This window comes from Podarcis erhardii (genome assembly GCF_964252035.2).
Source record: "Podarcis erhardii genome assembly, chromosome: 10".
NCBI classification, from domain to species: domain Eukaryota; kingdom Metazoa; phylum Chordata; class Lepidosauria; order Squamata; family Lacertidae; genus Podarcis; species Podarcis erhardii.
Window position 1 is genome coordinate 13,179,701 of NC_138500.1, and position 13,905 is coordinate 13,193,605.

At 43.1% G+C, this 13,905-nt stretch overlaps 1 protein-coding gene and 1 long non-coding RNA gene across 13 annotated transcripts in view; one reads left to right on the plus strand and one right to left on the minus strand.

Annotated features, from left to right (window-relative positions):
• The first annotated feature begins 912 nt into the window (after positions 1-912).
• Positions 913-13,905, plus strand: part of LOC309352041 — an 802,957-nt gene continuing 789,964 nt past the window's right edge. The window contains exon 1 of the long non-coding RNA XR_014161052.1: positions 913-7,272. This is a non-coding gene — a long non-coding RNA (uncharacterized lncRNA). The remainder of the gene's footprint in view (positions 7,273-13,905) is intronic.
• SOX5 (SRY-box transcription factor 5) overlaps positions 10,304-13,905 on the minus strand; it is a 767,649-nt gene continuing 764,047 nt past the window's right edge. For 11 of the 12 annotated variants that reach the window (XM_081879778.1, XM_081879776.1, XM_081879777.1 and 8 more), the window contains one exon: positions 10,304-11,068. In XM_081879778.1, coding sequence (XP_081735904.1) covers positions 10,762-11,068 — 307 coding nt within the window. In that variant the 3' untranslated portion in view covers positions 10,304-10,761. The remainder of the gene's footprint in view (positions 11,069-13,905) is intronic. The other variant, XM_081879772.1, reaches the window with a different exon arrangement.

Consider the following 13,905-nt stretch of genomic DNA (forward strand, 5'->3'; position numbering starts at 1 on the left):
CTTCCCCAGATACAGGAGAGGAATAAGCACTTTAGAACAAAACAGAGCTATAAAAATGTGCACCGCCCCGATCCATAAGAAGAGATAGGGCTGTGTGTTGATACAACTGCACCCCGCTTGCAGTGCCTAACAGGTGGGTGGTGCTTTCAGTGATGATTAAAGGTTGCAGAAGAGGGAAAGGATGCCAGATTAGGTCCAGGGTCCCCCATTCCTGTCTCCTGTACATAGCCCAAGAGTTGATGAGTATTGTGGGTTGACAGTGCTGATCACCTAGTTGGTGGAGGGAGAGAGAGGGGGACGGTTCCTCGAGTGTCGCATCTGGCAGGAGCTCCACTCTCGGCTCCTTGGACCAGGCTGGTGATTATTTCTAACACCACATGTCATACATTTTGCAAGAGGAGGAGGAGATGTATTCACGATGTATCTTTTGAGTCAGCTGCCTGGATCAGGCTGTATGAGCCTTGCACACAACATGCAATGAAATGCATAAAAGTAACGGTGCCTGATGTGGCCCCTGTGTCAGAAATCTATTATATTATAGAAGGGAGAATCGCTGGCACAGAGCAGGGTGGAGGCAGAAACTGAGCCGTAAGCAAAACAAACATGCTTTGTTAGTGAAAAGAAAGCCAAGAGGAAAATCAGCACACATGGAAATGAAGCTGAATGTGTGTGCATGCACACACACACATACCAGTCTCTCAATGGTTATGCGTGGTGTTAGGGCTGGAACATAGCCCAAGACCTGTGGTGTGAGTCTTCACTACAGTGGGCAGGAATGTGGCTGTATATTTTCCCTTTCAAAGAAGTCCCTTGAAATGACCCACAGCTCTGAACATGGCAGCTGCTAAAGAACTCCAGCCATCTTTGTAAGGGGAAGGCAGGGAGCACTCCTCCTAGCTTGCTTAGTCCCATACTACACCTGTCCCAGGCACAAAAATCCTGAACACCCCCAGGTATACCGACTATAGTGTGAAACAAATGGCTGGTGGGAAACCTCTAGACTCCAGGCATCTTGGTGGGGCTGGGCAAGGCAGGAGAATGCAGAACTATCAAGGAAATTGCTTCCATCCATATCTGGGATTTGCCTCATCAACCAGTTCACATTTCTCCTTAAGGGTGAGTCAGGGTTGTAGACAGTGGCTCACTTCCAGCTAAAATTAAATGGGATCAAGTTCCATTGAACTTAGGGAGATCTAACATTTCCCTTCTCTCTTGCATTGCAGCGGTCCTCCAGAAAACTACATTTCCCAAGGGACACTGGGGCCTTTCAACAAGGGTTCCCACAAAGGGATAGAAAGGATCAAATCTTCCATCTCTCTGTGGCAGGAGTCCCACAGTGACTACCCTGCTCAGGTAAGTCTTGTTTGAATAGAATTTGATGGGTTTTGAAGGTATATGAGCCAGGATTTCTTCTGCAGTTTAGATTTTACTCTGAGCTGCATGATGGTGCAGGGCTCTGGTAATGTTCACCACTTCTTTGAGATGAGGGTTTTAAACCTCAAAACTTGTTATCCACACCAAGTTCTCAAGCCTGGAGAATTTGACTGAATGGGAGAAGTTAATTGCAATGAACTGAAGCAGGACTTTAGCATGCACCCCTTTAGTTAGAAATAGGATTGAACAATAACTGTGCTATTTGGCACTGAGTTTTGAATATTTTACTGGATTGTTACCAGAAAATTAATCAGCAAAGTAGAGAAGGGCAACTATCACTGAGTTTGCATGGTGGCTTTTCTGTGGTTCCCTCTGTTTGTGAGATGACGAGCGTGATCTCGGGGAAGTTTTGTGAGTGAATGTGGCGGACGTTCGCAATATGACCATGCTTTAAAGCTGAAATGAACTGGCGGTTTAGGGGTGGAGAATTCAAAAGCATGTGTTTTTTGTGCCCCAAATGACTTTGTTCCAATCTATCTTTACCACCACCACCCCAAAAGAAAGAAATAGCAGTGCGTAAAACACTTGAATATGGCAAGACTAATTGAAGGACAGTCATTATTAACCAGATTTAAAATTTTAAAGCTCAGTCAATCCAATGTTAAGTCTTTAAAAATCCTAATTAGTTTCAATAGGGTATTTTAAAGCACAAATTTAATGATTCCCCACTCAATAAATTTCATTGAAAAATGATTAATTCTGGTTGGGTCACCCCCATAGTTCAAAAAGCAGAACTTTGGGGCTGGGGTTAGGGTGGGATTTGAATTTCAGAAAGTGAGATTTGAGTTGCAAAATATTGCACGATTATCATCTTTTAGGGGGAAAAAAGTTGATTTTTTAAATAAAAAAAACCAATAACATTCAAACCAGTTTCCAAAATGTGCCCAGTGAGGAACTCAGGTTCTGAGCATGTGGTAAATCATGCAATGTACTGCACAGTCATAAAGGCAGGGGTGGTGGAATGTCAAAACTCATTCACACAAACCATATCTCACCACCTAAAAATGGCCATGTGAATCAATCTGCAGATGACTCTTATAAACGCTGAGGTCAGGGTTGCTTTCTTCGTTGACCTGCAACATGGGTTCCATCAAGCCACATTTTGTCATGCTAAAAAAAGATGCTTGCAATCTAGTGAAAGCTAGTTGAAATCTCTGGGTGTCTAGAGTCTACAGGGGTGGAATATTCCTTAGCCGTTTTTGTTGAGTTCAGTATTTAATTTGGAGACGCTTTTGTTGTTATTGATATTACGGTATTATCTTTATTGTTGGAACTTACCAATTATGCTTAATTTTATTGCATACTTACCGAGAAGTTTTCATTTGCTGTTTATGACTACTTAAAACTTTGATATAGTTTTGTAACTATTAAGAATGAATCAAGGTATTCTTGAGTGTTGAAAGTTGCCTTGAGCGTGGCTAAATTATGGAGAAACAGCATGCAAATAAATGATGATGAACTCAATGGGACTAAAATGCAGCTCTCATTCTCTGGATAGAGGCCCCAATTGTGTGGCTCACAATGTGAATAGGGATAGATGAGAGAGGGAGATCACAGAAGAGTTGGAAGGGACCCGAGGGTAATCTAGTCCAACCCCCTGAAACGAAGGAATCTCAGCTAAAGAATCTATGACAGATGGCCACCTAACCTCTGCCTGAAAACCTCCGAGGATCAGAGAGAGACAGAAGGCAAGAAAACTAAATATAGCAGTGGGCCCTTCTGTACTTTAAGCTAGCATGATAACCACCCTGTTCCTTATGAGCAAAGCATACATTTGAATCCAGGCTTAGTGAATTGACTCAACCAGAAAGTGGAAACTAAACATTTCACCCTTATTAAAGCATGTCTTTAAATAGATGCTATTGTGTGGTTGCCATTAATTCTAGGGGATAAGTTTTTGCTAAGAGAAGCTTATGTTTGTACTGAGTATAATTATTTTCAACTTTAGAAGAAACGTGATGTCAGATACTTCTTCAGGAACAATGAGCGTTCATCTTGTTTGGATTATGTTACAAAAAAAAAAAGGACTTTGAAAATGTGTTGTAAGGAGGTTAAAGACAATTTCTTTTGTTAAAAAAAAATTAACTGAAGGAAGTCTACTGCCAAAACCCAATCTCTGAAACATTGTCACTGAAGAAAGACTTGCCCCCCCCCATCCATTCATTAATAAGAGGATTTGGTTACTCAACTAATTAAATACTGTAATAATAGTTACGAGTCCCATTTGGGATTAATACAGTAGGACAGTTAAATAAATATGTTAAATGCACTTGGCAATCCTATTTTGCCAATATAAAGCATGAACAATTTATGGGGAGGGATAGCAAGAACATGAAACTATTCCCATTTCACTGGAAACTGGTGGTATTGAATATTTTCTTTCCCACCTTTGCCAGTGATAGTATTATTTTTGCCAAAAATGATTTAAAAATAAAACAAAATAGCATGAATCATATGACATTGGGAAGTAGAAGCGATGGCCCCGATCCAGCTAAAGTTAGTAGGGACTAATCCTAAACGCACTTACCTTGGATGTATGTGTCATGGGTGCTTCTTCTGAGCAGAGATGTTCAGGGTTGTCCTGCAAGCCCCACTAAAAGCAGTGGGAGATCAGTACAGTGCAAACTTACACATGCCTGCTCAGTGAAGCCTTGTGTGTTTACTCAGAAGGAAGTCCTACTATGTTCAGTAGGGATTCCTTCCAAGTAAAGTGTGCATAAAATTGCCGTCACAAGTAACTCTAGCTAAATCGGGGCTGCTGGGATGAAGATACAAAAGTTCAGTGCAAACAACACAATCATTTACAAGATTCTCAACTGGACAAGAAGAGGTAGGCTTGGCAATAATTGGGGGGGGCAGGAGAGGGGAATGCTGTGTGGTTCAGAATCAGAGGGCCTTAATGTTCGGTGATCGGACACATCCTAATCAAAGTTAAGCTATTTTTTTACTCCTGTTAACTCCCCACTGAAGCCAACCTGAATCTCAATACTCAGCATGTTGATCTCAGAGACAGACTATGGGCTCAAACCAAGGCTTTTTGGTTTTTTCCAGCCGAAACTCAGATGTGTTCCGGCACCTCTCCATTGCCATTCTAAGAGAACGAGGGAGGTGTTTATGGTGAAATCTGGCACCTCTTTTTCCTAGGAAAATAGCACTGGCTCAAACCATTCCATACCTGACCAAGTCTACTGCTTTGGATTCAACCTTCACGTTTCTAGATGTGGGCTGTCCTCTAAGTGACCCTAGGGTGTTGTTGTTCAGTAGCACCTGGGATACGTTCTGTAAATAAGGTCATGCTTAACAAGGGCTTGACATCAGTTTAGCTTCTTATGGCTATCACATCAGGGACATATCCAAACCTTGAATAGGTCCCATGGCATACAGTGAAGAAGATAAATGCAGAAAGACTCCCCTCTCCCAATCAACAAAAGAAATAAAGCTCTGTCCCCTTAACTCAGTAGGAATGGAGAGCAGGTATGTTCCCCCCCAGTTACTCACAGATGAGGTCCTTGTACCTGCAGTAATTTTGAAGTATTTTGGGTCCAGTACAGTAAGCACTTGCAAGCACAGGCCCACTGGGCTCAACCTAGGACAGTTAACTGAATAATTGAATACATTTATCTGTTTCTGGGGCGATCAGACATACATTATGGAGTATCACTTATTTCTGAAGTTTCCCTCAACACAGTTGGGACCACAATGAATCTGTGTGGATTTGCACGTGCTTCCATCACAGGCTCATCCCAGATTATATATTCTCATAACTAGTGTGTTGATGACTTGCTCCAACCTGGGTTGGAACTAACCTGGAGCTAAAACAAAGTATTGATGTTGACCAAAGTCACATAATTAACCCAGACTGTCTTCATAAAATGGTGGAAATCAAGTATCCAACACATGTGAGGTTGAACCCACAAGAGTCAGAAATATTTGTTCACAAAGACAGGGAACAATCTGGTTTAGTTGTTTTGTGTTTTTTTCCTTTTAGAAAAAGAGAGCAAAATGTTCAGTTTTCACATTGTACATTTGTCATAATATTTATATTTATATTTATATATATATATATATATAAATTTGCTTTAGTTTTTAACCAGAGTGCTTTGAATGGCTCTAGAGTGTCATTAAATAATCCAAACTGAGTGAAGTTAATTAAGATTGAACTCAACACTCCCATAATTCACCCCGTCTTAAGAAATGTCCATACCTGATGGGACAGTGAGCTCAAAATTTTCTAAAAGATCCCACACACACACACCAAAAAAAGGGGGGGATGGGTGAGCAATAGTGAAATTGCAGCTTTTTAACCCAAAAGGAGGAAAGGACACTTTTTTATATATAAAAAAACACCTTAACAGCTGTCGTTGTTCGTGGTAATTGCCAAATTAAAAAACACACCAACATAATGTAAAAAAAGAGAGGAAAATAAATTATGCATAATTTACTATCTGGGAACAGCTGACCATTATTATTCTTAACGTCATTATAAGTACCATTACAACACTAGCATGAAGAGGCAGTTCAACTGAAGAAAGAAAAAAACCCTCACGCAAAATCAAATGCAACCATTAACCAGTACAAAACAAGACATCTCCAACATAGAGAATATGATGTACTACTCTGAATATCAACCCAGACAAATATTGAGAGGAAGAAAGAGAGAGAGAGAGAGAGAGAGAGAGAGAGAGAGAGAGAGAGGATTATTGAGGGAGGGGTGGATAACGTGAAAGAGCAGTGGGGGTGGAAATTGCATCCAAGCACCCATTTAACTATTGCCAGAACTATTCACTCACAAGGGGATACTGTTTGCTTTGCCAGAGGGAGGTCTATTTTTGAAGTAGCATTCTGTCATACGAAAAATGAGGGCATGAATCTTCAAAGAGTTAATAAGAATGAATAGGGATTGATGATCAATTCTTAAATTTATTATTTTATTTTTACCCTTTTGAGTCTTCTCCCACCTACTTCCTTCAAGAACCTCCTCAATGATCTTGGAATAACCTCAGCATTGCCAATAAAATATTCCCCATTGTTCCCAGTAGCTGGAATTTTGTTAATGCCACTATCTTGTACATTTCTGGGCAAGTGTGGCAGTCACACTATCCAATAATGCCCAAGATGGCAGTAATGATTTCAAATGCTAATACTGCCATTTTGAAAAACTATGTGGTGTGCTTGAACATATTTGATGGGACCACCCCTTCCCAAGAAAGCTACAATGTTGAATAAGGCTTGCCACCATTTTGGACATACCCAGGCAAACACATGATAGCCACAGAATATGGGCAGATATTTTTTTAGACTTCAATAACCATGAAACTTCCATTTTGCTCTGGCACCATCCACCCTACTGATCTGTACACAATGCTTTTTTTGGAGAAGTCAATTCACACATTGAAATGACAGTCAGCAAAATCAACAGATGTATCAACTCTATGCATGTTTACTCAGAAATAGGTCAACGGGACATACAGCCTAATACGTGTGGCAGCCTCAATCTGGTCCTGCTGTCATATAGTCTTTCCCTATCAAAAATATTATTTAGCTACCACTCTAAGCTTTCGAGATTCAGCCAGATGTTGTTCTGAGTTTCCGGAAAATCTTTGCAATCGTGAGGACTAGAGATCTGCTCTTTTAAAAATGAATGGCTGCTGACTTCAGTTTGTATTCTGCACTGGACCAGTTTGTATATAATGATAAGCCGTTGTTTGTTTTAACCATGGATGGATCAGCCCTGCAGACCAGCAGAGCAACTATAATTTGTTGTGCCTAATGTTGTTTTTTTAGGGGACGCGGGTGGCGTTGTGGGTTAAACCACAGAGCCTAGGACTTGCCGATCAGGTCGGCGGTTCGAATCCCCACGATGGGGTGAGCTCCCGTTGTTCAGTTCCTGCTCCTGCCAACCTAGCAGTTCGAAAGCATGTCAAAGTACAAGTAGATAAATAGGTACCACTCCGGCGGGAAGGTAAACCGCGTTTCCGTGCACTGCTCTGGTTCGCCAGAAGTGGCTTAGTCATGCTGGCCACATGACCTGGAAGCTGTACACCGGCTCCCTCAGCCAATAAAGCGAGATGAGCGCCGCAACCCCAGAGTCGGTCATGACTGGAACTAATGGTCAGGGGTCCCTTTACCTTTAATGTTGGTTTCATTTTCAAAATGTTCATCTTGCACTTTTGCAGCTGAGCAAGCATCGAGGGTAGGGTGCTGAAACAAACTGGGATTAAGCCAAGATAGTGGGTTCAGACCTAATGAGAAACCACAAGTCAAAATTTGCAAGCCCCTTTCAAACCATGGTTCCATATATACTGGTTTGTTGGCCACAACAAAACCATAGTTGGCTAGGATGGACTTGGATGTACAAACAAACCACCGCTAAGCTACACAAACCATGGCTTAGCATTGCATGCAAACAGTGTATGTGCAGGTCTATCTCTGTAGCTCTCTGCTGTAGTAAACCACTTAGATTGGAATTAATAGTGGCACACAGAATGGCAGAATAAACCTTTCCCATTTGGGTCACTGATGAGCCTGAGGCATCTGTATTAGCAAGCAAGACATTGTGAGAACTGCTGGAATATGGAGCCACTTGCTTATCATCAAACCTAGTACGCTATCTGGCAGCCTGAACTATAAGCTGCTTATGGTAAAGTTCTTCCATTTAGCGAGCATAGTTCCATTGATTTCAGCGAGGTCAAAAGCCTAATTTTCCCTTGTCCAATCATCTTGACTTCCTCACCATGGCAGGAAGCCAAAGACTGAATGGGCCCAAGGTACACCACAAAAGCAGGACTCTGTCTCATTCCCTCTAACCTGGGAAAATGCCAGATGGAATTGGGGTGATATATACCAAGCGCTCTCTGGCATTGCAATGAATAGGGCAGTTGCTAGGCCCTGGAAGCCTACAGTGTGTCACCAGAACCCTCAATCGGGATTGTTCCAACTGTTGGAATCTCCCTGCAGTCCCAAAGCAATGTCCCAGTGACACTACGGCAATGTTGCAGCGCCATGACTGGAACAGCTATTGATACACAAAGGCCCACTGCAGACATTCATGCCCATGGCAGTGTAGTAGTGCACTTTCCATCACGAGGGATGGGACTATGTGGAATGACAAACTGTGAGGAATACCTTGCCCAATCTGAGTCCAAATCTGGGTGCACGGGCATGGGAAGATGGGTCACACATTTTGGGTCAATCATTCATATATCACGGGAATTATTTTCATAGCTCACTCAAGATTTCACCCCCAAGCAAGATTTCATCTCAGCCTCCACCTTATGGTTGATGCAGATCTGGAGCTGAAAGTCTCTGAACACATGACATTGGACATCCTCACCCTTTCCTCCCCAATACTTGACCTAGGAAATTAATGCTTCACATTCTTCAGTGCCACACTTCATATGCAAACAATGGAAATCTATTACATGTAGCACCAACATGATGTGTAAATTCAGGGTGTCATACAGACTCAGTCATTTGGGAAATCATCCATTGATTTACTTTTGCTCCACCCCAACAATTCTCTGAAGGTTATTCTTATTAGTACCATAAACACCCACATCCACCTAAACACACAAGTCCACGATTCATAAAATATTTCCCCCCTCTAAATCTCTTGTTTTTTCTCTCTCTCTCTCTCTTTCTCTCTTTTTCACCTGAGAACAGCACCTACAGTTTCCTTTAACTTGTGTTTTTTTTTTTAATAGAAAATTAATTAAAGAAAGAAAAATCTAACCTCACCAGCTGCTGGTAATCAGGTTCTTCAACAGATTGTCTAAGACACAACACTGTCCTAACTTTAGACCGAAGACGAGATGAAAGAAATAAAGAAAAGACGACCAACTGGGAAAGAAAACATGAAATGGAAGTTGTTCAGCATGTGAGTACAAATTTGGCACTTGCTCAGAGACTACGTCTGGTGTGCAATTGGTGGAAGGAGGCCCTGTCTAGAAAGGAAGGGGGTGATTGGCTGGGGTGGTGGTAGCAGAAATAAAGAGTATTCCCACTGCAGCCCATGTGGCAACATGCTCTCGTGCACATCCATCAAGGTCAAGCAGATATTGGATTGGGACAAGGGCACATGCGTCTCCCAGATGCTCAGGTGCTCAGGCTAACTGGCTATTGGTGACTGGCATGACCCATTTAAGGATGTGTGTAGATTAATAAGGAAGTTGTTAAACCAAGATATAACAAGTGCTTGCATTTTTAGGGGACTGGGTTAATGTATTTTGGTGGAAGGGAAGGACGTAAGTCAGTGGGAGAGCATTGTTGTTTTAAAGGATTTTAATATTGTATTTTTATATGGGTGTAACCTGTCCTGGGACCTGGGCAGGTAAGACATCCAATAAATAATGATGATGATGATATGTTGATGAAAGGTCCCATATTGGGCATCTCTTGAGCTCAATTCATGGTCTACAAATCTCTCAAACCACCCAAAGGTTTATTGCAGCCTGCACAGAAAACATTCTGCACTGCAGCAAACCACAAGGGCCCTAAGCAAACTCCTACAGGTCCAACTGCAAGTAGCAATTGCTGTGAATCAGGATGTGCAATGCCACATGGGCTAAAAAAACCAGGTCCGTTCCAGCCAGATGCATAAATGCCATAATAACCCTGACTCTGGAGAGGAAGGGTGAAAAAGAAAAAGGCGGGAAAGTTGGAGGGGGAAGTATAAAGAATTGTTTTTAAAAATCATCTATTCTGCCCCCCCGCCCCATCCTGGTCAGGTGCGTCACCTCCCCCCCCCAACCTCCCCCCACCCCACCCCAAATCTTATTTTTTTTCCTTTAACCTGTAGCACAAAAACAACAGAACACATTCACAAGCCACTTGTTGGCACTGTGTACCTGAGTGAGAATTTTCTAGAACATTGTAGAACAAACAGCCATAAAGTTTATTTTGAAAAAAATAATAATAATAAAAGGTTGAACGGGTAAGACTTCAGTGCTCGGGTATAGCAGCTGAATTACTGGCATTATATTACCCATAGCTTATTTCCGTCCGTTTTATATATATATTTATATATATATATATTTGTTGTCTTTGTGAGTTGTCTTCCTTGTCACGGTTCCTTCCTCTGAGCCTTTTTGTCTCTTTAAATTTTTTGTTTCGCTTTCCTTTTAAAAAGTTTATCCCCCCCCCCCAGATGCGGGCTGATGCCTATTGATCAGCTGATGTCCCCCCAACTAGTTAAGACTAAGAGTTTTTAAGTAACAGTCAGTGTGTGAGGATTTAAGTCTGTGTGCTTGGCCACTGGGCTAAGGAACCAGCTGGGGCTTCCCACTGAAGTCCTCCAAGGTCAACGCCAAGAATTGGGACCCCCTCCTATCAGTTGGCTTGCCCTGCGATGTGGTTTTCGCTGTCGCTGCCGTAGTCCACGTCGGGGTCATCGTCCTCTTCATCGTACTCGTCGTATATTTCGCCGTTGATGTCGTCAGTCTGCATCTCCTCCTTGACGTGGGAGGTGTCCTCGCTTTTGATGCCGTAAGTGCTCTGGATAACGGGCATCCCGGGCTCTGGACTGCTAGAAACGCTCGAGTGCTCCGAGGGCAGGTGCGGGGAGGGCATTCCTGCCATGGCAATGGCCCCTGGGTAGACTACGCCGGCCGTCGCAATGGGAATCTGTGCTTGCTGTCTGTTGGCAATGAAGGAGGGGGGAAACAATATGAGGAAGCGTTAGACACAAGGGGAGGATGCATCCTCATAAGCCATTCTTTTAGAAATAAACAAAGGAAGCTACCTTATACAGTCATACCTCATGTTACGTTTGCTTCACGTTACCTTTTTTCAGGTTGTGACCTGGAAGTACCGGAAAGGGTTACTTCCAGGTTTTGCCGCTTGCGCATGCGTAGAAGTGCTAAATCGCGCTTTGCGCAGAAGCGCCGAATCGCACCGCGCACCTGCGCAGAGACGGTGCTTCAGGTTGCGGGCTTTTCATGTTGCGAATGGGCCTCCGGAACGGATCCCATTCGCAACTAGAGATACCACTGTACTGAGTTAATTAGTCCTTCTGGTTCAGTATTATCTACCCTGATTGTCAGTGGCTGTGTGGAGAAACATAGTCAACTGTTGTCCTCTACTGAATAGGACCATTGGTCCATTCAGCTGAGTATTGTCTACATTGTCCAGCAGCAACCCTCCAGGGTTTTAGAGAGGCAGTGTGGTGTAGTGGTTAAGAGTGGTAGTCTCGTAATCTGGGGAACCGGGTTCGCGTCTCCGCTCCTCCACATGCAGCTGCTGGGTGACCTTGGGCCAGTCACACTTTGAAGTCTCTCAGCCCCACTCACCTCACAGAGTGTTTGTTGTGGGGGAGGAAGGGAAAGGAGAATGTTTGGAGACTCCTGAAGGGGAGTGAAAGGCGGGGTATCAAATCCAAACTCTCTCTTCTAGGCACAGGACATTACCATGCCTACCTGGAGATGCTTTAGTTTGAACCTGGGACCTTCTGCATGCAAAACCAATGGTCTGCCACCAAGCTATTACCCTTCCTTCTCCCTCTCTCTCTTGCAGGCCCCCTTAAAGCCATGTTTCCAAGGATATAAAACATGTTCAGCATCTCCCCACTAATTAGTATCATTTTAAACTTCAAGAAAGTCAAACTGGAAGAAAATAAAACATTGCACTTTCAAGTTATTAGACCTCAGTATGGTGACAACTCTGATTTAACAATGCAGCAGTGAAACTGCACAAATGCAGCAGTTAAGGTAAGGAACATTAACTATTTAGTACTGTTGTTGAATGCATACTTCCAAGAAGTTTTGACTGAATGAAAGCGTCCATGTGTAAGGAATTAGGGGTAGGACAACCCCACACGGGGTGCAATTACAGACCCCAGATGCCATATCTTAATAATTGTACCCATGTATTATAAATCTTAATGCATTTTTTTTTAACATTACATTATATTGGAGCCATTGCTTCATATGTTTGATATGCCTTAGATGTCAAATATAACTCATTATTTCTCTGTTTCACTCTGACTTCACTGGCATTTCCTTCAGTTCTAATGGGCATGCTGTTTCTCCATGTGGGCCCAGTAAAGAAGATTCCCTATAGGGCATAAGAGCTCTTGTTTTCCCACTTCCTTCCTTAGGACCAACATTAATTTCTCTAGTGTAATTAATGCATAAGTGTAAACGGCAGCAATGGGGAAGTCTGAGCAGCCTCAGGAAAGGGGGGGGGTAGTGGAGGGGAAGTTTAACCCTCTCTTCATCCCTGCCATGGTGCTGACAAAACCACCCCTGAACCTGCTGCTTGCATTTCAACAACAACAACAACAACAACAACAACAACAACAACAACAACAACAATTTATTTATACCACACCCATCTGTCTGGGTCTCCCCAGCCACTCTGGGTGGCTTCCACCGAATATTAAAAACAATACAACATCAGACATTAAAAACTTCCCTAAACAGGGCTGCCTTCAGCTGTCTTTTAAAAGTAAAATAGTTGTTTATTGCCTTGACATCTGTTGGGAGGGTGTTCCACAGGGCAGGTGCCACTACCGAGAAGGCCCTCTGCCTGGTTCCCTGTAACCTCACGCCTCGCAGTGAGGGAACCACCAGAAGGCCCTCAGCGCTGCACCTCAGGGTCCGGGCTGGATGATGGGGGTGGAGACGCTCCTTCAGGTATACAGGACCGAGGCCGTTTCAAGGGATGTATCCATTGATGCATGGTGTGTTGGCATCAGGAAACAGTAGTGCTTCCCCCAGCACAATGCCCAGGATGCAGATTTGCATCCCTGAATTGTGAGGGATGGGGATGGATTGCGCTGGAAGGCCCCTTGAGAAACAGCGCTGGTGCAAGACTTTCCCGTGCGATTGACTGATCACACTTATTTCTGGTTCTGCAACCTTTGCCAGAAAAGAAGGTCAAATCCCAGGGGGAGGACCCACACAGTGGTAGAGCACACACTTCCATGGGGGCAGGGAGAAGGCACCCAGATTCATTATGCAGGACCTCCAGCTAGATAAGAGCTCAGGCTGCAGGGCTGGGAATAACTTAATCACAAGACATTGCAGACCTGCTGCCAGGAATGGGGAACCTGCAGGAGTTAGAGTCCAACAGCATCTATAGAGCCACAGTATGGATGGGCAAAGTTGTTGGTTTCACTTTCTCTCATTTTCCCAGCCTTCAGTTCCTCACATTTCCACATGCATTTGTGACTTTTCTGCTTTTACTTTAAAACAGTCCCCATGGAAATCCATCAGCATTTTATACCAAATTTCTCCCCAAGCACACTTTTTTTTTGTATGCAGCTTATCCCAATATACATCCTTGTATATCACTTTCACAAATATAGTATCATCATCATCATCAATGATGGGTTGCCCCAGCAACTCTGGCCAGCTTCTAACAATTTATAAAACCGCCAACATTAAAAACTTCCCTATAAGAATTTTCATCCATACACTACTCTAGTATATGCTTTTTTGTACATGTTACTTGCCTGGAAAATTGCTTTGAAAG